Raw genomic sequence first — 25111 nt, forward strand, 5'->3', positions numbered from 1 at the left:
TTTTAAGGGAGGAAAAAAAAAAAAACCCAAAATAAAATATGGCGGAGGGTGGACGGAGAGAGCAAAGGGAAGAAAACGGGCACTTGCATTGGCCGGGAATCGAACCCGGGCCTCCCGCGTGGCAGGCGAGAATTCTACCACTGAACCACCAATGCTTGCGCGTTACATACTCCGCGGCTCCCTCCCTCGAAGCTGAGGTGGGCGCACTGCGCGTGCGCCGCCGCGGGCTTTCAAACGGTCGCGGCGGGGCGAGCCCGCCCCGCCGCGACCGTTTGAAAGCCCGCGGCGGCGGTTGAGGGGATGCCCGGCACGTAGCACCCCTCCCCGGCCTGTCGCGACAGAGGCGGGTGAGGGGCTTGTCACGGTCGTGAGGAAAGGAGAGATGGTGAAGGCGAGTAAGCGGGCGCGTAATAAATGAACTGTTTAATTTGCTTCAGCGGAAGGGCGCGGCCGTCTGCGTGATTTAATCAGAGGAGCCAAAAAGAACCGACAGCCAAACGACTATTTATCATACCAAAAAAAAAAAAGACATTATATATATATACACACACAGAACAGATCTCTATATATCTAAATAGATATATGTAAATCAGTAAACTTGAATAGTGCCTTTATCAAGAGCATCTTAAGGCATTCAAACATTTTACTACGACATTGACCAAATTTATTATCTTTTTGTTTCAGCTGAATTAAAGCAAATGGATTAAAGGTCTGATCTGAAACACCAAAGACATCAGAAACCAAAGCCCATCTTGGGTGACAGCAGCATCACCTGAGAACCCGGCCCCTGCACTGCCTATTAGCTGAATAATGTTAAGAGGAGTCTAAATAAATCATTTAAATCATTCCCACTCACAGCTTCGCAACAGCAGATCAGTCAATCTCGTAGCAACTTTCTAGCTGTATATTCTATAGATTCTATTACAAGTTGAGGATAGAAAAGATACAGCTGGAGGGCCTGCCCTAGGACAGAATGCCACTGAATATCAATAGTATTTACAGTACAGCTATAGGATTAGAGAACATTTTATAAATACCATTCATATGCGTACAAGGGCACATACAAGAGAAATTTATTTTCATGCTTGACAACGTGAAAGTAACCTGGACTAAGACTTCCTGCAGAATTCCACAGCTGCTGGCTAGGAGCTCCTCTGCTCTACCGCCAGTACAAACCAATCCCTACCACCAGCCACCAGTGAAACGCCCACATTTGAAGCAGCAGCTATGAAGAACCTCAATAGACTCTGAATCTAGGTATGAAACATGAAGTTTCAAAACACAGGTAAGGCAGAGCATGTTGGAGCGCTGTGACAACGCTTACGTACAACTAACTTTCTCAGATAACTTGGACATCGCATTTTTGCAAGGAAATATATAATACTGCAGCATATAGGTGGCAAAATTCAAACAAGGTATATTACAGCTTCTAACATAAGATGCAAGAAGCATCTACCAAATTCTGAAGATGTGAGCCCTTCCTACATTGGTTTCAAAATGGTAAAATAATATTTAATATTTTAGTACTTGCACATGTGCTTAGAAGACTCAATAATTTCTTTTAATAAAAGCAACTGGTTTTGCCTGTATAGAACCGTGGTGCCTTTACAGGACTTTTATTATTATTAATTTTTTTACAGTGTTAGGCAGGAATATAACATAATACAATGCAGGCAGAGGAGAAATATACTCAGATAAAAAGGCAATTTTAACAGTCAATTTAATGAAGAATTGACATTATTTTCTCTGCACACTTCACAAATGGTAAGGCAGGCTTGATTAAATTACCTGTAACCAGTAATATATTATACTTTACTCCAAGACAAGTAGACCAGTTTTACTGGGATACTTACTATTAAGGAGGATAATCTTTAAAGGTTTATTTACATGGAAAACAATCCTTTTTACATAATATATAAAATGGAGTAGTTATACACTGCAGCCATTTTATAATATTTAAGCTAAATGAAATGAATCTTGAGCTATTCTATTTCAACAGCTGTGGAACAAGCAGACGGAACATGAACTGTTTAATTAAGCTACAAGCCCAATTTCATTATAGAAAGTAACTACCTGCTTGAGAAAACAATTTTCATAATCATCCTCTAACCATGGTAAGCACTTCACAGTAGAGGGGTGAACTTCCACAAATGTTTTCTTCTATGAAAAACTCTGTTTAAGAAGTTTCTGCGCTGCCAACCCTCTTTACTGCAGTTCACTCCTTCCTCAGTTATGCCAATAATTTTTTGGACCACATTAGAAACTAGATCACTCAAACGGACACGCTTACAAGAAAGACCTCCAAATGCTGAACACCAAGCATTTTTTTCACTGATCCAGTATTTATCCCAGTACTATAAACAGTTGCACTGGCACACAGAGAGACACTGAACTGGAGCACAGAACGGAAAGGAATGGTCAGAAGTGCACAAGAATTTCTTAACCATCTTGATGAGAAAAGCAAACTAATAACTCTCGTTTACTGCAAGAACAGCTACGAACACCAATTTCATGATGCTTAGATAGTCAACAATGCCAGCGCAATGGCACAAATAATAATTTAAGAAAACAGTAATACTTACAGGCACATTGTTAGATTAGCCATTGGAATTCAATTCCAAGAAGGAGGAAGTGTTTTAAAAGACATGAAGTTTACTAAGAATAGTGCATTTTCTTTACCATTGCGTTAGCTTCAGGAGAAAGGAGCAGAGACACAAAAACCGTAATTCTTCCTGCCTCTCACCTGTAACTCCCGGTCTTGTCTCAGGGAAGCTACTTAGAGGGCTGCCCCCCTCCCTGCTGCCAGTAACCTCAACAGGCTCAGCACCCTCCCGCCACGAGACCCAAGGGGATGCCTGCTCACCTGCTGCGGGAAATTATGAGAATGGTCATGCAGAAGGCAGCAGACACAGACATAAGTTCCCAATTCTGTTCTGAACTGGGCTGTGAGAAACGGACCACTGAAACTGTACTGATGGCTCAGACGGACTGGGGCATGACCTTGCTCCTCACTGCCTGTGTGTGTAACTAGGAGGAAAACTGTTAAAGCCAAGTGAAACTGGTCTCCACAACAACAATCTCAAAAGACATAATTTATAATCTTTCCCCATTACTACCTCAAACATATAATAAACTATTCTAAAATTTATTTTTCAAACTAAAAATTCCAACTAAAGCAGAACTGTACACACTTTACAGTTTGGTTGTAGTCAGAAAATTAAACTAGATTTCAGAAAGTGTTTTTCCTAAAGCTCTTTTCCTCTCCTTCTAAGACCATCAAGTTGTTTCTGAGCAAGCAGTCCTTCTGCTTTGAGAATACCAGTCGCATGCTACAGCATTACTAACGTCAAATTCAATTACTATTTAATAAAATACTCATCATAATGCTTTATCATTTTACAGTCATACAATAGCCAAGACTGACACTTTCTTATTCCAAAGCTGAGAACTATGCCAATATCACAGCAGCTGGAAACATTTCACCAGATAGACGGTTCAGTTTTTCCAATACTATGAATAATTAGGCTAAATACAGTGAGAAGTGAGGGTACAGCAGCCGCCTTCTTTTTTTTTTTTTCCTCTTCAGAAATGTATCAGAGAGCTTTATTAGTGTAAAGTAGATTTTATATTTGGTCAATGCAAGGAAAAACTGTCATTAAAAATTCTGGAGCAGAGCGCTGTTTTCTAAAATTATTCAGTATATGTACAAATAGATACCAGGCATCATCTCAGGAAAAAAAAAAAAAAAAATCACTATTTCCTATTTTGAGTACTTAGAGTACAAAGAACAGATAATAAAATTCAAGTGATTTTTTTTTTCACCTAACATCAAATCTCTTCTAAATTAAACAATTAACAATGCTGGAATAAATTAATATTTAAGAAGGATTTCCCTGTATTCTGGGGAAACAAAATGTACAGAGAGGGAAAGAGAAGACACAATTTCCTTAGTGTTTAAAAAAAAAAAAAGCGTGCACGCATTTACCCTAGCAATCTTCTCTCAGTTTGCAAGAGAAGAGACTTTCAAAAATTGCAGCTGCAAATAAGTTTATTTAGTTTTTAATCTTTATTCCCCTACTAAACATAAACCAGGTCACGATTTTGGATCCCTCTGCCTGCCTGGTCATCATCATCATCATCATCTGACTGCTGTTCTGAGTTTTGGGAACTACCATACTCATACTCAATGGGCTTTGGATTGTTGTATGGGTAGCCATTGTCATCAAAAAACCTTCGGAAGGTGAACTCATAAAAGGCATGTTCAGGATGTTTTCCATTTTTGTACCACCCATTAAGTGTATCATTTCTGTTCCCTTCCTTATCATCATCACTCCACAATTTATCTGGATCAACTGGATCAAAGTTTGATGTGTCCGTAGGATGAGCAATTTTGGGAATGTAGAAAGCAGACTGTCGTCGTAGATCGCTTGAAAAATCAATGGTTTTAAAAAATGGATGAGCTTTTATTTCATCTGCACCGTTTTTGCCTAAACGATCTTCTGGCCCTCGGCAGAGTTTAATAATAAGGTCGGAGGCCTCTGGAGTCAATTTAGCTTGAGGTGGAATATGAAGTGCAGTTTGCCAGTTGATAACCTTTAAAGCAAAAAGAGGTGTTATTTTATTTACAGTTTCATAAAAAGGAAAAAAAACAGTGAAAATTAAAAGAACAAAACAAACAAACAAAAAACCCCAGCAGCCACAAAGCAACCACTCAACACGTGTAAGTGTTTTCACACTAGAGAGGGGAAAATGTGAAGCTGCTCTTTCAGCAAATACAAGGAATATTTTGTCTGGAAATCTGGAAAGATCCAGGTAAAGTTTATTCACATTCCAGATCTAAACTAGAGTCTGGCACTGAATACCTCTGCTCTCAACCAACAAAGAAAGCATGAAAAACAGTGCCTGAAAATTGAGATTAGGCACATGGTTTACAACTTTAAAAAAGAGGGTAAGGCAAACAAATTTTGATTTATGTGATGCACTGGGAAGAATAATTAAAAAAAAAAAAAATCAGTACTGCACTACGTTTGAGCCAACTAATATCTTGCAGGCTGAATGCAGTTTCGTAAAAGTGGCACCTGCCATTGACTGCCCCATGGTTTCCCTGAAACAGCTGGGGCTCAGGAAGAAAGGGACCAGTGGCTCTGAGCCACCAGTGACCCTGAGCAGCCATGGTCATCTGCTGCTCCTCCACCTTTGCATGCACCTGCAGGTCCACCTGCAGACACATCACCAAAGGAAATCCTCTGCAGGGAAGCAGGCATAGAAACCAAGTGGTGGAAAAAGAATACCCAGATGCTGGAAGAGGAGAAGAAAAGAAAGCGAAATAATAACTGGACAGGTGCAGGAAGCGAAACTTTATAGCTGAGATCTGAAATGTGATTTTCAGTTGGCATGTTTATTGTATGACCAGCTAAAAGATATGAACGTGACCCTTGAAGTCCCTTTACAAATTAAGTGCATGGCCACAGTAATGTAAAGTTTAAAATCTTGTTAATTTATATAACATGTCTGAATAAAGCAGTATTCTCAAAAATCTCCTCCGATGCCTTTACAAATTAGAAAGACTATGTAAACTTCAAGCCTGCTTTTTCAGACTGTTAATACGATACTTTTAAAGTTACCTTCATTTGTGTTTCCAGTGGTGTTTGTGCCAGGAATGGAGGCTGCCCCACTAACATTTCAAAGAGAATTACTCCAACGCTCCACCAGTCACACAACTGTGTGTAACCTGAAATGAAGTCAAAACAAGGTAGTCAAAGCCTTAGTACAATTTTAATCTTGTACTTCTAAGAATAAAACAGGTTCACAAGAGAATTCTATTCAATATTTGTTTAAGATTTCCATATTAATAACCATTAATTTTTTTGTCACAATATTACATACTTGGGGAAAGTGGCAGTGTAAGGAAGGTGAAGCAAGCTACCTGAATATCAGTCACTCTGCAGCGAGATTACAGTGCTAAGAATGAATTACCTGTTCGTAACAATACTTCTGGCGCAATATAATTGGGTGTGCCCACAAGGGAATGGGCCAGACAGCGCTGATGCTGACGTGCAGCCCTTCGCTCAAGTGGCTTCAGCCGATCCCCACACCTGCAATTTGCTGGGTCTCCCCATTCATTGCTGAAATCCATACTGTCTTGACGTGCATGATCACCTATAATCAAGTGAGAAAGATGCCAAAAATGAGGAAGATTACTTTAGTTCTTAACTAGTATGAGATTTTATCTGTTAACATTTGTTGTTATAAGACAGAATCCGTTTCAATTTTAACACTCAGTTTGAGAGATAAGGTCATCAATATCAAGATTTTGACTTTTTGCTTATGATACCAAATACCAACTTTTGAGGACATTGTTTTTTTAAGTTAATTTTTGACATAACTACAAGAAAGTATTGAGTTTGACCTTTTCTGAGTTTTTCCTTAACACAGACACATTGGGGATACAGGGTGTATATTGTTCTTGCTCTTATGTAAACAGGAAACCCCCCAATATTTAAAGCATCAAAAGAGAAGATAAAATTTTAAATCTTCAACTTCTCTTCAGAGACTGTGTAACAGTCTGGCCTAAGAAACATGATATTTTGACAAAAACAAGTCAAAAGTAATTTAAAAATTGTTTTTGAAGATACATTTTTCTTTCTGCAAATTAAAAATACATTATTACAAAATCTGTATTTTATCACTCAGCTGTGAAATTTTATTTTGCTCTAACTTTTTTTGCTGCTGCTTTGAGCAATCAAGTAAGATTTTTAAAAGCCTACTTAAATCTTTCTCAGAAATCAACAGGCTACACTAAAAGGAAGCACACGAGACACTCAGAACTTGGGGCGAGGTTTTCAAGAACAATTAAATTTAAAATATCAGTCCTATCTTCAAAATAGAGTTAGGGCTGTTGTCTATCTTGCTACTGCTGTGATTTTCTCTCCAAATTTCAGAAGCCACTAATGTGACAAACTTACAGCAGCATAGCTCATCATCAATGCTCACACTTACAAAGTCTAACTAAACGCTGCTTTCTAAAATTTGAGTGATGTGCAGGCATACTGTTAGATGCGTTATTATTCAGAAAGGAAGACAGTACAGTCATCTTTACACTCATTTATTATTTAATTCCTTACAAAAAATGACACATCAACAAAATAAAAAAGAAATCTTTTATATTTCTCTTACCACTCTGGTAGTATTTTGAATCGTGGGTCCATCGAAAACCTGTACAGAGCCCGAAGTCAGTCAATTTAATGTGACCATCACGGTCTATCAAGATATTATCAGGTTTAATATCTCTGTGGATGAAGCCCATTTTATGAACACTTTCAACTGCACAGGTCAGTTCTGCTGTGTAGAACCGTGCCAGATTTTCTGGAAAGACACCCATTCTAATTAGGAGACTCATCATATCACCTCCTGGAATGTAGTCCATTACAAAGTACAAATTGTCCTTATCTTGGAATGAATAGTACAGGCGAACCACCCATTCATTATCAGCTTCTGCAAGGATATCCCGCTCAGCTTTAACATGAGCAACTTGATTTCTAAGCAATACATCTTTTTTCCTCAGAGTTTTTGTTGCATATAAAGCATTAGTATCCACTTTTCTTGCTAGGCAAACTTCTCCAAATGCACCAACTCCCAGGGTTTTAATTTTTACAAACATCGACTTGTCCATTTTAGCTCTTCTTAGCCGAATATAATTAGACTCTTTCTGGCACAACATTTTCCTCATTTGATCTCGGGCTTCAGGTGACAATCCAACCTGTGCAGCAAACAGAATTAAATACGAAGAGTGAATAGTACTCTTAATTTTTGGTGATCTTATAATTACAAGGCTTAGGTAAAGCAAACCAAATATTTATCTACAGCATGGGAAAAGGTTTTTGTTTTGCCTTTTTTTAAATTTACACATTAGGACTCTACGAAAACATATAGGAGTGATACAAAACAAAACGTGATCACTTTCAACAGCAAAATGCACGAGGTGCCATGCACCAGAAGGTTCTTGAGAAGGGAGTATGTTCTCAAGGACAGAAAGGGTAATTTACAAACTACTGATAAAACCCACTGCAAATAATACCTATCTGAGCAACAGTGTGCATCAACTCCCTCCCTCAGTCTCTTTGCAGAGCTAAAGGAAGCCAAGATGTGCCTAGTCGCCGAGGGCTAAACTAAGGAGCTACAGTGGGAAAGGCTCCCACTTTCTAGACTAGCTAGAGCAGAAGTCACTATGCTTCCTGACCACAACACTGGAATTTCAGTTACAGAAGGGAGTACACGACTATCTTGCACTTCCCTGTGTAGCTACACAAACCAGATCCACATGGCGCTGCTTCCCACTGTCCACCCACACCAAGCACCTGCCTCTGCCACAAGCCAAGACCTGATCTTCCCTCTTACCACATAACCCGCCTTCCTAACAGGACTTCAGTCACACTCTCTCTACTGCTCTCTGCTCTACATACCAACAAGTTGAGCAGAGCAATTTCATTGAAGTGCCTCACTCCTCCCCATGGTATCAGTTCTTGGCTCCCATCTGTGTACATATCCCTATCTTGAACGAACATCCCTGGTATTCTGGCCAACACCACTAGCATTCTGACAGCTGAAACACTCACAGGCCACACATAACTCATCACCTACAGCGTGGAAACCCTTATCTACAAGAACCACACAGAGCATTCTCATAGTATTCCAACCTGGGCTCCTCCTAGTGTATTTCTGCTGGCTTCAATCCCTTTAAAGTGTCATTCAATTCCTGTGCCATCCTTCTTGGCAAATTTCAGGTCCTGGAATCTGAATATCCCTTCTTTTTGGTTTTAATGTGAGCAGGATCTTTCTTCAAATTTTTTGTATTCTTTTCTCTGTGATGCTACACCCACATAGCTTTATGTACATTCTTTCTTTTGTTTTCTGTCAGCATTTTCAAAATCTTGTATGTTCCCTGTTTTGTAGCATCTCAATTATTTTATCTGCCTACCCGGCTTGAAATCACCATCCTACAGCAATGATTTCCAAGTTCAACCTAGAGTACATTTCCTTACTTTTTCCTGGGTGTTCTGATCATAAAATTGAACATAGCCAAATCGAACACCTGCAAACATCACAACTGTTACTAAAGCACCATTCTAGAAGTTTTCAATTTCTTACTGTTACATCTTATCAATTCTTGATACCAAATCCTGCTGCTTCCACCTCCTTAATTTTTCAAATGTTTAAGATACTGTCCGCATAACAGTACTCAGGACCATCATCAGGCTTAGGTAACGACTAGTCAAGGCCTGTATAAACTGCATGTCACTAGATGATTTCTACTTCGCCCAACTTAACAACATAACTTGAAACAAAATATAACAGATGTGACTGAGAAAAAGGGCGAGATAAAAGATTAATTAGATATCATTCAGTATCTTAAAAATGCTTTCAGGATACTACACGTTACCTATTGAAGAAAATACCGTTAGAACACAGAAAATTTCTTACAGGCATCATAACGAAAATGGATCCAAGAGAGATGCAATTAGGAAAATGCATACAAAATGCTCACCTACTCAGACAAACTTCACAAGGAATATCAATTCAGTAAGATTTAAATGGGGAAGACTGTCTCAAATTTGAGAAAAAAAATTTTGTCTACATCAGACAGGCAATATCTAGGACTGGGTAGCAGTAGCTTCAAAACTAGATGTGGGAAATAGGTTCAACCCCCTATTCTGAATCAAGAAATTGTTTTTCTCAACACATTACTGCAGGAATACCCAGGCACTGTCTTCCAGGACAGAAACATCTTAATTTTTCTGTGAATGAACATGCTTAAGGCACACTTCAATGCAGAAGGGGGGATTTTTTAAGACTTACAAATGCCAAGAAGACATCTGAAGACCTGATTACCATAAGTAATGAGCTAATTTCCCTTTCTCCTTCTCATGAAGACCCAAAATATACTTCAGTATTGTGAGATTCCTCTCCTATACCCTGATGAAAAAGGAGAGGTCTGCTGCAGCACGACAGCCCATTTTCCACCCTTCAGCCTGTAATTAAACATCCCAGCTTTAAATCTAGTATAAATATTGTAAATTGCATTTCATGTAAGAAAAGACATTTACTAGGGTCCTTCAGATGCACAAGAAAAATATCAAGAAAAGTTGTATCAGTGCTTTCATATAAGTAATACTTATGCTTGCGACACTATGGAACACAACACAGTAGGAAGGGAAAGTGAAGTTTGCAAATCAACATTAATTATAATACATTTAAGTACTCAAAAACAGTAAAAATAAATTCATGCTTAATTTTGATGCAGGATTGCATGCAAAGCCCTCTAAAAAGGGATCATGCTATTCTTAATAAATACTGTTGCTCCAAAATCTTACGTGTCTACACAGGGATGGAGATTACAGAGTTCAGGAAAGCTTCCCACACCTTAACAGTTTAAATCAGCTGTTAGTGGAAGTGAAAAGGAAAGAGAGAAGACTAAGAATAAAGATCTAGAAAGAGTTCCAGGAAGAAATCTTGCTAACATTTACTTATTCATGATTAAGCAAACACTTATAAAACACTACAGCTTACAGTAAGAATTTTCAAAGAGTAAGAAAACATGGATTTATGAAACAGCACTTCAAGAAAGTGGCATAAACCAAATACATTCTTCCATAGAATATATTAAGAGGTACATGTCAAATTTACAACAATTAAGAAATATATATAAGTAATACATCTCGAATTTCCATTTCTGCAAATCTTAATTCCACTACTTCTCACTATTTTCTCTTCTGAAATGACATATGTATACATCAGCCCCAGTTTTTACCTTTTTTTTGTTTAGTAGAACACTGAAATCCCAGAAATAGACCACTGACTTCATGAGGGCACAAAGAAGTTGATTTTACATGTTTTTGTTGATGTATATTTTTTATTATCCCGTTCAATTACCCCTTGTTTAAAGGAATACTCTTACAGCCTGGATTATAAAGTACTTAGGCAAAGGGTACCATGTCTCTTTCATTCTAAAAATGTAACTTTTAAATATTTTTTTTTTTATGTGAACTTAAAAAACCCTATCACTGCTGGAAATGAAGTGCAGAATGTAAAAGGTATTGCTGCTTGGGTGAGTATAAAAAACGCACTAACCAGACTACCTCTTGTCCCTGCTTTGCTACTTGTACCCGCAGTGTTTATTTTAAAAAACTAAAAATATTTTTAAATCATTAAAATATTGCATATTACTCACGCAAAAATCAGGATAAAATAGAACCCATAACAAAAACCTATGAGCCATGTAGTTAAATCTCAGTTCATGCAACAATGATTTTGTTTCTGCTGCCTTATCATACATGAGCCTTATGAACTACACTTAGACACGCAAAATCTTACTTAGAAAAAATTAATATCTAAGAAGACAATGGAATACATAAACAAAGCAATGAAGACTTTGCCACATCTCAAACACAAAAACTAAAAATAGACTTCAATACCACAATATACCACAATGTTCTAATTATCTGTACTATTTAAACATATTTCTTAAAATTAATACAGGAAATGTTCTAGTCATAGATTTAGAAAGAAGAAAGTTTACCCGCATCATTTCATTCTCTAGTTGTTTTTTCCGATGCAAACGCTGCTGATGTGACTTAAGTATATTCTCCACGTGCTGCTCCATGAAGAATTTAAAGGCCTGAGGGGAATAGCTTTGAATGCGAGACTCTCTTCTTTCTTCGTCTTTCTTGTTTTTTCTAACAGGAACAGGTGATGTTGTAATTTGTTTCTTTTCTTTATCTGTTGAATCAACACATTCATAATTCTTTTCATTCTCATCCTCCTTGGATAAAATAGGTAATTCCTCCTTGTTGATCTTGGGTCCCGTCTCATACAGATTGACAGAGGCATTCTGGTGTAACAGGTGTTTTGGGTAAGGTGGTGGGGGACCCTGGTAATTTGGAGCCTCTGAAACAGGAGACATAACTGCCATATTTGTAGATGGACTCTCAGAGAAGGGAATGGTCTGAACGGTTTGCACTGGCTGTGGCATCCAGGAAGGGTGAGTGGGCGCTAAGGCAGTCTGTAGCTCTGGTTTTAACACACGCATACTTTTTACCGGTTGCTGAATGGGAGCTGGCGTTATAGCTGTTACTGTCGTAGCCGAAGGCTGAGAGCTGCTAGAGTGACTCTGCCTGTTTCCATGATGGCTGTTGAAAGAATTTGACCGTACGGGAACATTGGGTTGCCATGTAGGCATGTCGTGCCCATTGCCAGGTGATGACTGTGGTTGCACAGGGGAGGGCTGTGACCAGGACGCTGGTATTCCAGCTACATTTGTATTATAAAGTTCCATGTTGTGACTATTTCTATTTGGCACCATCATTGCCTGAGGAAGATTCCCATTAGTGTACGCTGAAGGAGGAGCAGATCCTCCTGCCTGCATCTGTAGTGCTGTGGGACTTTGCCTGTTAGTTGGATTCATGGGGTATGGGGGTGGCTGGCGACTCACTGAGTTCCCAGACACCACATTCTGGTGAACTATGAATTCTGTCTGACAATTGCCATTCTGCATTCCAGCTCTTCCTGAGGGAAAGCTAAATTTGCTGTTGGCAGAACTCTGCATGATTATTGGTTGCCTGCCAATGGGGACAGCGCTCATACCTCTCTGACCCTGCGTGGAAGAATTTATGGGTGGGGGATTCATAGGTGGAGGTGGGTAACCATCCTGCCATGCTCCTGGTGGCACTGGAGAAATACGGGAGATCACATATTCCATGTTTCCAGAGTAACGCTTTGTTTGAGAGTTTGGTTCCCAGGAAGGAGGTGGAGGAGTAGTTCCCCTTGGAGGGGGTGTCTGTCCTCGAGGAGGTGGAGGAGGAGGAGTGACACTCCTTATCTGTGGTAGAGGTGGGGGATTCACTCTTTGTCCATTGCCAGGATGAGCCTGAGCAAACGCTGCAATGCCAGATCCAGATAACGGCCTTCCTACATCAGGCTGAGAGCTGGGACTTTCTGAGCGATAAACTACACCATCTCCCAGGGAAGGGCCATGCCGCTGAGGAACCAAGGACTCCTTAGAACCCTTCCAGCTCTGCTTGCGGTTAACCGATTGCTGTACAGTCCCTGGTTTTACAACAAGAAAACACAGCATTTATAGTATTAGAAATTATTTCTATTTACTGCTTCGAATATTTTATTCTTCTGCATTAATTACTACAGAAATAGGACAGGAATTCTCTGACATAGCATAATCCACTGTACTTCACATGAAAAAATTATCTCTAACTATTAATACACAGCATGCTATGACAATATGCTCAGTACACAGCCTAAGAGCAAAAAAATGCAATGAAACTATAGTATCACAGTTTTTTGAAATCACTTCTCTGAAGACGCATTTTGCTTCAATTACTGATGCACTCGACTAGTAATTAAAAAAAGGGTAATATGCAAAATTATTAGGCACACCATGTATTTTAAATCATGCACACAAACAACTCTCAGCAGAGATGTTCAGTACAAATGCAAAAAAGCAACAGCACAGAAAACTGCGTTTAGTCACATTGCTATTCCTTCCAATTTAACACTTACAAAACACTTAGTGTTCTTAAACCAAAATTTAACTGAATGCTGTAAAATCAAAGAGCCTGCTTACGCCCCTGTATGCATACAGTTCATCCAAACTTGTTATATTCCTTGCATGCAACATTTGATTAAGTACTTTAATTTTAAAAGTTATGTATTTATGAGTAGAAGTGTTGCATAGAGGTAAGAATTAAAACTGTATGAAAGCAAAACTTATAGAGCCAAACTCTACAGTATATTTACTTCATAGACATTATTTTGCATCATATAAACAAGGTAACATGCAAGGAACTGATAATGCATGTAGTCTTGGGGTTTCTACAATGTTATTACTGAGATACTTGTAAACACATACAATACTGTAACTGCTGAAAGTTACTGTATCTTCAGTAAAAGAACGTGTTAATTTTTATATCTTTGCAAGTAACAATGAAAATCATGGCTAAATGGTGGCATTTAGCTAGCAGCTTCATACAAGCACTGACTAAGCCTGCTTCAGAGACTAAATGAAAAGAATACTGTACTTTGCTACTCCTAACTATTAACTTCTCCTCATACCTATCTGGTCAATTTAAAATGTAACTTTACAGTGCTAGCAGCTCAGCACTCAACTTTGGTCAAATGAGAGTTCAGTATTTTTGCTGCGTTTGAAAGGTACCGTTTGTTTAGGTGTATGCTACTAAAACCTGTTAAAAAAAGAAAAGCATCAAGATGTATTAAAAAATGTACTTGCATGTGTTAAAAGACCAATAATAGCAAGTGGCAAAATTGTGACTCTGTTGCTACTAAAGGTATAGTCTGGCCCTCAACATCTATGAAAACCAGGAAGTCTGCCTTAAAAACTGTACAAACAAAATCTGGAACCAAGCAAAAAATTAAGCAGAGAGAGGGATCCTTAAACAGGACATCATAAAATACAAATACTGTAGCCATACGATATATGAATATATATACACACACATACATATAATATATATACACACAAAAATACACACACATACATAGTGCTGCTGTGTGGGACAGTGTGCAAAGACAGACAAAAAATCAAATAAGAATTCAGTGCTCATGGATGACTTCTAAATGGCACCCGACACCAAGAATAAAATATGGGCATTACACACCAATAAGGGAAAAAAATTACTAAAATAAGATCCAAGTGCCATTCCTTGTATAAAATGCTTACATACAATACTAAAACCATGCACTATAAAAAGAAACATTTAAGAAATCCATGGCAAATGCACCTATCTTTCAGAAAAATTACATTATATACTTTACATGCTATTTTTAAAAGCAAAAAAACCCCCTGTATCTCACCATCTCCTCTGTTCTATTGTGAGCACATGACGGAGGAGTTTGCTGTTTTGTATTTTTCACCTATAAGAATGCACTCGTTGAGTTACCGAGTTACCATGGATACACCTACCTGGTGGTTTCATACCTGCGTTTACAGGTCTTGCTGCTGCTGCAACCATCTGTTCCCGACGAGGATCCTGGTAGCTCATTTTACTGATAAATTCAATGGCAGCTTCTATACTCCGGTTGTTAGTTTGTCTAAGAGCTTGTATAACCATATCCTAAAGAGAAAAATCATATACAAAAAATAATTTACAAGAAAATGGCAAAACTAACAAAAGTCATGGTTATTTAGCCAAATACCCACCAGTAATTTTACCAAAGTACATAACTGATTGCTGTCAATCTATTTAAAACTAATTTTAAAATGTTTTCTCCACAACAGATCCTCTGAAACACTAATACAGTTTGGATCTTCAGGAAAAAAAGTTAACTTGTTGAAGCACGGTAGTTTGATGTAAATTGCATCATCTTGCTATTTGTACAAACAGTTTGCTTATATAAGCATTTATTACTGATACACACTCCCCACGTAACAGCTTGTTACATGACGACCAGAGGTCCCTTCCAACCGAAGTTATTCTGTGAAAGATATCCTAATGTGAAATGCAGAACTTCGGTTTTTGCTCATTTTCCTTCAACTCAGCATGACTTTTTGTCAACAAATATCCATTAGTTTCTCCCTAGGAATTCTTCCTGATAAACACATTATTGTCAGAAATTCTATTATTTTTGTGGTAGATTTAGGCTCTGTGTTCTTAGCGATCCAAACACAAGTTTTGATCCGATGGCCAATCCCAGCTCTGTCAACGGAAAATGTATGATGGACCAGGTTTTTTTCCACTGACTTGGATGAGATTAAGGTCAAGCAACAGAAGCAGAATTCCAGAGATGGTTAAAAGTCAGGCACTGCTCTCCCAGTTATATTGATGGAATTTATGCAGCTGACTCAACAAGTTTGAAACAAATCAACAGCGTAACTCCCTATAATTAAGCACACTGTCTTTAGTGATTTTTTTATGGCCATACTTTGTCATACTGAAGCAATTATTTCAGTTCGCATTACGTTTGAACAGGTTACCTACATATAGCAGCATTCACCTCCTACTAAAATCAACATGGCACAACAAAGAGAGCTTAGAGGGGAAGCAGTCCATATCAATTTCAAATTTAAACCCACTTTTATACTTTGACCATGCCTGTGTATGTTTTTAACACCACAAACATACAAAACTACATACAGCCTTCAGACACAATAATAAATTCAGTGAACAAAGCAGAATCCTAAAAAAGAATTTTAAAATAAATAAAAAATACATATAACGACATCATCACAATCTTTACAGACCAGCTGACATTGTTGGAAAAAGCAGACACAACTTGTGATCTCGTAGCTCTTTCATGACACAGTTCTGTCTGCAACACTTTACTGTTATAGACAAGACTGACCTGTTACAAAGACCTACATTCTCAGCACCAGTATGCTATTTGATCATCGTGTAAACAGAAGGTTAAGTTGTCCAGAGTATTTAATTTCCAATTTGAATATACTTTTATAGGACCATAGGATTCATTTTTACCTGTGGACTTTAATTTTCTTCTTAATCGGTTTCAAAACCAATTTTACTGTCTTTTTAGGCAAGTAATTCTACAATACAGAAACCTAATTCTACAAGTTCACATCACCAAGCCATAAAGACACATAGAATCTCAAAGTACAGAACAAGCAATATTTTTAAGAGATGAAGTTTAGTTCCCTCTCCACTACTGGACGACCCGAGTAAGAGCCAAAGGATCTCTCTCCCCTGTAGCTGAAGAACAAAATACTTGGTCACCTATGTGACATGAAGTATTCAATGTCTTGAAGAGTATCACCTTACACAGAACATGAGGACTGAACTTGAATCCTAATAAACAAGAGATCTCCCCTGTAAGCTATTTAGGATTTTTTTAAAAAACAAAAAGCAACAAGCACAATGAACTGCATTGTCCCATAATTACTATACATACATATTACTATCTATATACAGAGTATATATATACACACACCTGATACTGATTGATATCTATCTATATGTTCAGCTTTAACCGTGATACTACCTACTCCCTGAAGGAGGGGGGAAATAACCAGAATGTTTGTGACATTCAATATATTTTAAAAAAACCCGAAAAGTTAAAAATAAATTCATTATGTTTCCAAACTTCAAGCAGTGACTGAGTCACCAAGCAGCAACTTGTCAATATGGCAAAGAGACAAATTTGTATTGTTACTTTAAATCCATTTTCAACAACTTAATGAAATGTCATTAAAAGCTGAGATGAGGAAACACTGCTCATATAACTAGGTCCAAATCAGAGCAAATTAAAACAAAAAATGGACTTGGTACCTAGCAGTTATAGTCAGACTCTACTACAGACATTACTAGGTAGGTTAATCTCTACAGAAAGCAAGTAATGCACCCGAGATCACGAAATTAAAAAGTTCTACACATGATCTGGTAAATCACAAACATGCCTAATGGAAGTTGGAAACAGCCCAGACCAGCCGCTTACACCTGGCCAACACACCCCAGCTATGATCCAGCCCATAAAACAATCCCAGCTCAAAACACATTCTGATTTCATTCCTACTTGCTACTCGAATACCTCTACCAAGGAAAATGCCTTCCTACTTCAGCTGTATCTGTTCCTGATGGCGTTCACAGGCCAAAGCCATATGGACTATTGTGGCAACCCAGCTGTGGCTTAACACATGGCAGAAACGGCCGACACTGGCATTCTGCCTGAAAAAAGGTCCATATAATCACAAGTGTCCTGGGAATTCTTAGTGTTGTATCCAAGAACAAAAGGTAGGAGTAAAAGGCTTGAACATACAAAGGATACAACAAAAATACCAAATTCAAGATACCTTTTTACTTTATTAGCCAGCCACATACTATCATTCAGCTTACAAAAAGTGACTGCGGGTTCAATCTGGAAAAACGCATCTGAGAACTGATCTACTTTAAATAAAAGAAAAGAAAAAAAAACAACAAAAAAATGAACCTCAGCAACAAACCACAGAGCAGGAGCAAATTATTACAAAATCATTTATCATTATAAAAGCCTTCCACTCTTACTGAAAAGACAGCCTGGACTGTGTATCTGAGCAAGTGAAATGGACACAAAAAACCCACTCTTGGTAGAGGTGAGCTTCTGTAAATACTGAAGCTTCACAGCCAGCAGAGCTCGTGAGCTGGTCACTACTGCAAGCAGTCCACTCCTGTAAAGGCAACCCCTGTTGTCCTTCTGCGCCTTTTTCCTTTGGAAAGATGAGTGGTTTGCTACCTTTTATTTAAAGCTGCTTTTGTACTCAGGTTTACAGAGAAGGCATGAAAACAGGTGTAATTTACCTTGACATGCAAGTCCCAGTAAAAACACGGGAGCTGTAAGTGTATGCATTTTTTATTCCTGAAAACCACATTTTAGACTCCCTTCACTTATTAAAATGAACGAATGGAAATAAGTTTAGTCAATAATTTAAAAATAAGTAAATCAAACAATTATTTAGTTCCCTGTTTTTATAATGAAAACAACAGCGGAATTAATTACTTATGACGAAGATTTTCAAGAGACTTGACATTTTTGTCTTGAGAATATACCACAGAGAAGACACCCCGCAACTAGTTTTGTCAGGTATTTCATTATTTTATCTGTATTTGACAAAGTCCATAAATAAGGATAGCCAAATTTCTTTCTCCACAAAGTTTGAGTTTCTACTAGCCAGATATGTAAACAGCTCATTAAAATTAAATTCTGAAATATTTGGTACTGCCTTTCAATTTAAAATGGCCATATTTTAATTGAGCACAATCCAAAATTCCGTTGCATATCAGAGGCAAAATCCATGTTCTAGAGTGCCCAGTTCTCTCTGCCTAAAATTACATAATTAAAACAACCTGCCCTTACCACATAAGAATAAACCACACAATATGCTTAAAAAAGAAAAAAACAAAAACCAAAAAAAGCCAAGCATCTCTAAATCCTCCTATTCCTCCTCTTCATTCCACACTATTACCAGTTTCACGTCGTAATTAGAAACTTACCAGATATTGAAAAATCTATTTTGCTTATCATATGCTGTTCAAACATTCCATGATCAACACCCCCTCCAACATGCACTAATAGTTTATAGTTAGCAGAACACCAAATCTTGAAAATAAAACATTTCACCTCATCAAAGCCAGCAGCTTGTAAGTCTTGCAGCATTTGTCGATTAACTTCTGATGTTCCTTTGACAGCTGAGGTTGTTTCATTTGCAAAAGGCAGAAGCGAGTTTCTTATCTCCTGCAAAACTTTATGATATGTTACGAATTTGGGGGGATTTCGGCCTTGCCTAGGATCTTCAGATAACATTTTGCCCATGCTGTGATCAGCTTTAGCAGCATCTGAGGGTTTAGGTAAATTCCTGAGGCTTTCTCGTATTTCCTGTAGCATCTGCTGGCTGCTGCCAGTATAGTTACTGGCAGGAAACGTCTTAGGCCTCATCTGTCTATAACCTTCTGGCTTCTCACTTCTCTTCATGAAAACATGTATATATGCAACCTCCACCAAGGACTCGCGCACACCAAAATTCAAGGAAGACTGGCTGGTAGTTTCAGAACTTGCGAAAGCAGTGTGTCTTCACTATGAAACTGTGGTTCCTGTAGTGCTGGAGCTTGCCACAACCCAAAACAGCTATCCTGTTAACAACAAAAAAAGATCTCATTATACATACAGCAGTAAAAGAAAGTTCACAATGCAGCATCGGTGGCAGTGAAATGTTCACATGCAGCACTGCCTTCACAGTTATTAAAAGCACACTAAGCAACTTCTTCAGGCAGTCTTTACCCAATCTAAATTATAAACCATGCTGGGCTTCTAACAGTCTGTTAACAAAAATGTTTTAGGTGCCTCAGGTCCGAATAGCCCTGAATTGCAAAGGATGTGGACAGAGTAAAGAGGAACTCAGCGTGGTGGACAAAGCTTCCAAGAGCAGATATGAACTGCTGTGTGCGCTACCCCATCACAGCTTCTTCGCCTTCCCTCTCTGCTAGGTGCTACCTCCCTTCACCACCCACCTTCTGTCCATCAACACAGTTTTAGCTGAAGGTGTGGACTCAACTCTCCGGTTAGCTAGGATATGGACCAGATAAAATTCTGACATCAAGCTCCACAAACAGATGGAAGTGAGAAGTACAAAGTACACCAGTGAGAGTATATAATTACCATGATTTTATCCATTCTTTAGCAGTCACACACGTAAAAAATAAACGCTTGCCTAGATCATCGTATGCAACACTATGATTTCTTGTACCATCTGTCATTTAATCCCATTTAAGGGTTCAGTTTTCCAAGGCTGTCACAGTCTCTTAGCTCAAGTTGCCTTGAACCAGTCTTTGTCAATAGTTAAGTGAGTTTTAAGTTTATTTTATATAAGGGAGGATGAGAGCAGGGGGGAAAAGAAAGCAAAGAAAATTTAACCAAACTTTTTTACTGTAAAATTGTTTAACAACTCAAGCATCAAATTCACCGAGAGCATAGCTGTGACATTTGGTAAGGGAAACAGAACTTTCTGCCAAAAACAAATAAATAACATTTGCATTTTGAAGGAGCTGACTCATCAGAGAAGAACCCTGTATCTGCAGAGAACTCAAATCCCTGCATTCGTGCTGCGCACTAGTTAGCACTGTAACTACTGTCACTGGTACGGTAAAGGATATAGCAACTAAAGTGAAACACTGAAGAAGTTACAGAGCATTCACCTCTTTACAGTATCATGAAATATAACTCTTGCAGCCTCTACTGCTCCACAGAGGAAGATCAGTTACAAAGATAGCACAAGATACAAAAATTCCATATTTTAGCACTGTCTTTTCTTTAGAGGCAACTAGAAGGATGGTAAAGCTCAACTCACACTGTTCCTTTACTATAATGCAATGTCTAACAGCAGCTATACTAAAATGTTCTTATTCTTGTTTCTGTTTCACAAAATGTTAAAAATTTGCATTTCTAGTTTTATGAAGGATTATTTTTGAGGATTCAGATGTCTGTAACCATCTTTTGTCTCTTAAATAAGGAGTGTGTTGATAAGCGTTTCTTGTATTAGAGATGAATTAAACAGGTGTTTAAGCTTTACACAGTATACATAAAACTCACTCTTCTTCATCCAGGCTTCACTTCTACAATATTTGCACTGTCATAAACCAATTAACAATTCAGTTATTGAGGAAGAATAGAACAAAAAGTTAATAGGAAAAAGAACCCTCTAATACACATGCAAATTATATGAATTAAATACACATGCTACCCATATATGAATAAAACCTGAAAGCTTGAAGTAATACGTAAATAAGGACTGTGAAAAGAAACACAAGGGACACCCACTTAATCCCATTCTCCTTGGAGAACCACTTAAGAAATAATGTAATTTCTCTAATGAAACTATCTAAATCTCAGGTACTATAACTGCACCCACCAGTTTTCTTTGCCCTGAGATAGGTTTGAAACCTTAAATAAATGTAATTTGGTAGTTATATTAAAGCTTTTTCCTGCAGTCTGATAGTATACAATTCTTCAGTGCTCACTGAATAAGGGAAAGATCATCAGACTTGTAGGTGAATTTTAATAATAAACAGTGAAGTTCTGCTCAAAGTATTAAGAAATCTAGATTCAGCAGAAAGTACAGCATGAGAGCAATTAAAACATAATTTAATTTTAGCCACTTTCAAAATCTTTTTCAAAACATGCCATATTTAAGACCAAAATACTTTGTTAAAAACACTCTTTCCAAAGAAAATGGAGTTACTATATTTAGACCATTTTACCGGTTTTGCTACAGATGTCCCCCTTCTTTCCAAGGGACCTCCTTCAAAAACCACATGTGCTGGATACCCAAGTGCGAGGATATATGCTAATAACACTTGAAAGAATCACCTCCTCCGGAAAAGTGAAACCTCTGGCATAAACTCATCCCAAAACGTAGGACAACAAGGCTAAATATCTTACAGTCTTAGTAATCTAGATTACTTGTTCAAATTCAATCAAAATTAGGAGTAATGACTAGTTCAGCACTGGCAGGGTAATCTAGATAAAACAGTTGGTATTGATCTTGTGTCACACATATACCAATGACAGAAGAAAAAAATGTCCATACGTGAGCTATTCTTTTTAAGAAGTTCCAAAGGCCTGGAATTCTGGAGAAAACAGTTGTTTTGCACCTATGTATTTTACAATAATTTAATCTGGCATTTCACTTTATGGTTACACCACAGGTATCTGAGATAAACAAAGGTAACAGCCCCAAGAGAAATCAAGGTTAAATTAACAGGACACTTAAACCATAAATCAGGAGACCTAGAGTCTACCACCTGAGGAGGAAGGGGGGGAAAGCAGCTGGTGCTCCCATTTCTTAGGTGCAAAACTGAGATAATTGTATTTGCTGGCAACTGCAGCATAACAGGATATGGACTAATCAGTCTTGGAAAATAAAGCCAGACTTTCACATAAATTTGCAGCAGAAGCAGAGCTTTACCAGTGTAAACCAGCCAGTCTACTTATCTGCCACCACTTACTAGCGCCAGCATAATTGTTTGCAAGGCCACACAGAGCAAATCAAGCTAAGGAACTTACCCAAATAAACAGTAACTTTTTTTGGTGGGTTGTTTCTTTTGGCAGCAGTGATGGGTACCAGCAGTTTGATGTGTATGTGAAACTACAGTCTTAATTGCTCAGAAACCGAATTCAATTGGTTCTCCAGTTTAATGAAGTACAAGAAAGCAAGCATTACTACAATTCACCTTGCTTTACATACGAACCTCAAAATTTAGAAGTCACCTCCTCGTACAGACATTTGTACACATTTTAAAGCAAGAAAGTTTTGACTGTTCAGTAAGAAACCTATCTCAGTTTTGTACTTCTAACTAGCAAACACCAACTGTATCCATGGGAACTGACATCTATTCCTCCTTGCAGTTTTCTGTCATTAAATGTAAATGATATATCTGACCGTTAATGCAGCTGTTTCTGCTGATGAAGTTCTCCACTTCCCTAAAGGAGTTAAAAAAATAGTTTTTAATTTCTTTTCAAAATATGGAGAGTATTTTCCTCTACAGGTCAAACTGTAAGAAAAAAAAAATACTTGTCTTTCTACAGTACAATCGTGAAAGATCTGACTTAAAAACGGGCATTTGAATGAGAATCCAGAATGGTTGCATGCAACTGTCAATGACTTCCAAGTTTTTCTGGGCAAAAAACCACACAGCCTTTTAATAGATATGTAACACTTCTTATCTCCCAAAGTTTTGAACATACTTTTAAATACTTGTATTACCCATTAAGTATTGAACGCTACATATTAATCTATTTTGACTCCCTCTCTCATGCACCTATTCTAATAACTTATTTTACACATAATCACAACACTTTATCACTAGCAAAAAAAAAAAAACAACAAAACAATCAAGAATTTGGGAGACATAAAATTAAGTTTGATGGGGCATGGTTCAAAACAACAAAAGGAAGCTGTTCTTCAGATAACAAGTCATTGAGCTGCAAAGCAGTCTGGGAGAGGATGCATTTCCAGTGCTAAAAGTTTCCATAGCACGAGGAGAAAACCGGACCCTGAAATTAGTATATAAACACAACTACATAGGGTCGGGGAAGACTGAGCTGGAAATGACCAGAGGCTAGCTGAAAACTGGGACCATTGTGCATTCACTCCACTTGTTTCCGTTCTTACGCTCTGCGATCTCCTTCAACGGGATACAGCTCTTCTTACGCACAAACGTATTCTCGGTTATTCTCGGTAGCAGCAGTAAGTATTTCCAGTGCACGGAAGAGACATCGTTATGGCTACAAGCAGGACAGCCGCTCAGGACCAAAGTGTAACCTGTCCCAGCACCGACAGGTCCTACAGCACGGCGGGACCCGGAGGGTTTCAGCGCCGGGATGAGTGCTGGGCACACGACAGCCACGACCGTCCCGACTCCATCCCGCCACACCGGGACACCTGCGCAGCTGTGGCCGGCCAGCCCCAGGCCCCGACCCGAGCTCGGCCTTGTGCTGCGCTACCGGCTCCCCCCGCGCCGGCCGGCGGGACGATGGCGGCCGAGCACCACCGCGGGGGCGGCGGGACCCTCGCCCGGCGGCGGAGCAAGAGCCCAACCGGCCCCGCCGCTTCTCCCCGGGGAACCGTTCCCCGGCGAGCGAGAAGACGCCTTGGGAGGCGCCAACCTCCGGCGGGGGAACCGGAGCTGGCACTGTCTTACGCGGCCGCGTCCCACCCGCTCACGGCGGGGCGAGAAGGGCCCAGGACTCCCCGGTCGGCCGTGAAGGAGAGGGCTCGTTACCGTCCCCACGCCGCGGCCGCGCCTCGGCCTCTCACCGCCCCCCCCTCCGCCACCGCGGCACAGCGGACCTACCTGCGGCGAGAAGGCGGTGGCAGCGGCGGCAGCGCCCCGGGCCCGGGCGTTGGCGCCCGGAGCTCGGCCCCGCCCGCGCGGCGACGACGACGACCGCCGCGGCCCTCCGCGATACCGGCAGCGGCTCCTCAGTCCTCGGTGCCTCCGCCAGCGCCCGCCGCTGCCGCCAGGGGCCTCTCAGTTCGGCGCCGCCATTTTGTCGGTGTCTCCGCCGCGGAGGGCTTCCCGGATATGGGCAGCTCCCGGCCTGCCCCGCGCGCCCGGCGCTCCCCCCGCCGCCCCGACCCGGATGCAGCCCGGCGGCCGCCGACCGCCCCCGCCCGGGGGGAAGCTCGGGCAGCCGGGCCAGGCCCCTGCCCCGGGCAAGGCGGCGGGAACCGGAGAATACAGAGACCCCCCCCTCCTCCGCCGCCAGGTTTCAGGTGCTGCTTTTCCCTTCCGCGGCAGTACCGAGCTCGACGGATAAATAGCGAGCGTCTAACGGGGAAAGGAGTTTTGGTGGGCCTCCGTGGTCCAGTTAGTGCCCCAACGAAGGACTTGTTACGGACCAACGTATGCAAGTCGCCAGGAAGGCAGCCCCATCAGTTACCGCTCAGAGATACATGTCGAGCCTTTCTTGTCTGGCAGAGCGCTGTGTTTCAAACGACTTGGGAAATGAAATTAAAGCAGCTCTAAGGAGCCTCTTGGACACTCTGTACGTTGATATACAAAGGGATATATCCCCATCCGTCTCCTCCAGCCAGACACACAAG

The 25111-nt window shown here is 39.7% G+C and overlaps 1 protein-coding gene and 1 non-coding gene across 5 annotated transcripts; both read right to left on the reverse strand.

Moving 5' to 3' along the window:
• Positions 1 to 84: 84 nt before the first annotated feature.
• Positions 85 to 155, reverse strand: TRNAG-GCC (transfer RNA glycine (anticodon GCC)). The gene has a single exon. It is a non-coding gene; the product is annotated as a tRNA-Gly (tRNA).
• Positions 156 to 3131: 2976 nt separating this feature from the next.
• Positions 3132 to 24579, reverse strand: LATS1 (large tumor suppressor kinase 1). 4 transcript variants are annotated; one of them, XR_012586199.1, is made up of 9 exons: positions 24360 to 24574; positions 19132 to 19640; positions 14990 to 15140; positions 11576 to 13101; positions 10371 to 10437; positions 7177 to 7759; positions 5977 to 6159; positions 5625 to 5731; positions 3343 to 4593 (listed from the first exon to the last, which is right to left on the reverse strand). XR_012586199.1 is itself a non-coding variant. In XM_074580389.1 (8 exons), exons 2-8 carry the CDS (start codon positions 19480 to 19482, stop codon positions 4078 to 4080), a joined length of 3402 nt encoding a protein of 1133 aa, XP_074436490.1. In that variant the 5' UTR covers positions 19483 to 19640; positions 24360 to 24579; the 3' UTR covers positions 3132 to 4077. The 4 variants fall into 4 exon arrangements, 3 of the variants coding, with proteins under 3 accessions (XP_074436490.1, XP_074436488.1, XP_074436491.1); XM_074580389.1 differs by lacking the exon at positions 10371 to 10437 and having other exon boundaries at positions 3132 to 4593; positions 15005 to 15140; positions 24360 to 24579; XM_074580387.1 differs by lacking the exon at positions 10371 to 10437 and having other exon boundaries at positions 3132 to 4593; positions 24360 to 24579.
• Positions 24580 to 25111: the final 532 nt, after the last annotated feature.

The sequence above is a fragment of the Larus michahellis genome, chromosome 3, assembly GCF_964199755.1.
Source record: "Larus michahellis chromosome 3, bLarMic1.1, whole genome shotgun sequence".
Lineage (NCBI taxonomy): Eukaryota > Metazoa > Chordata > Aves > Charadriiformes > Laridae > Larus > Larus michahellis.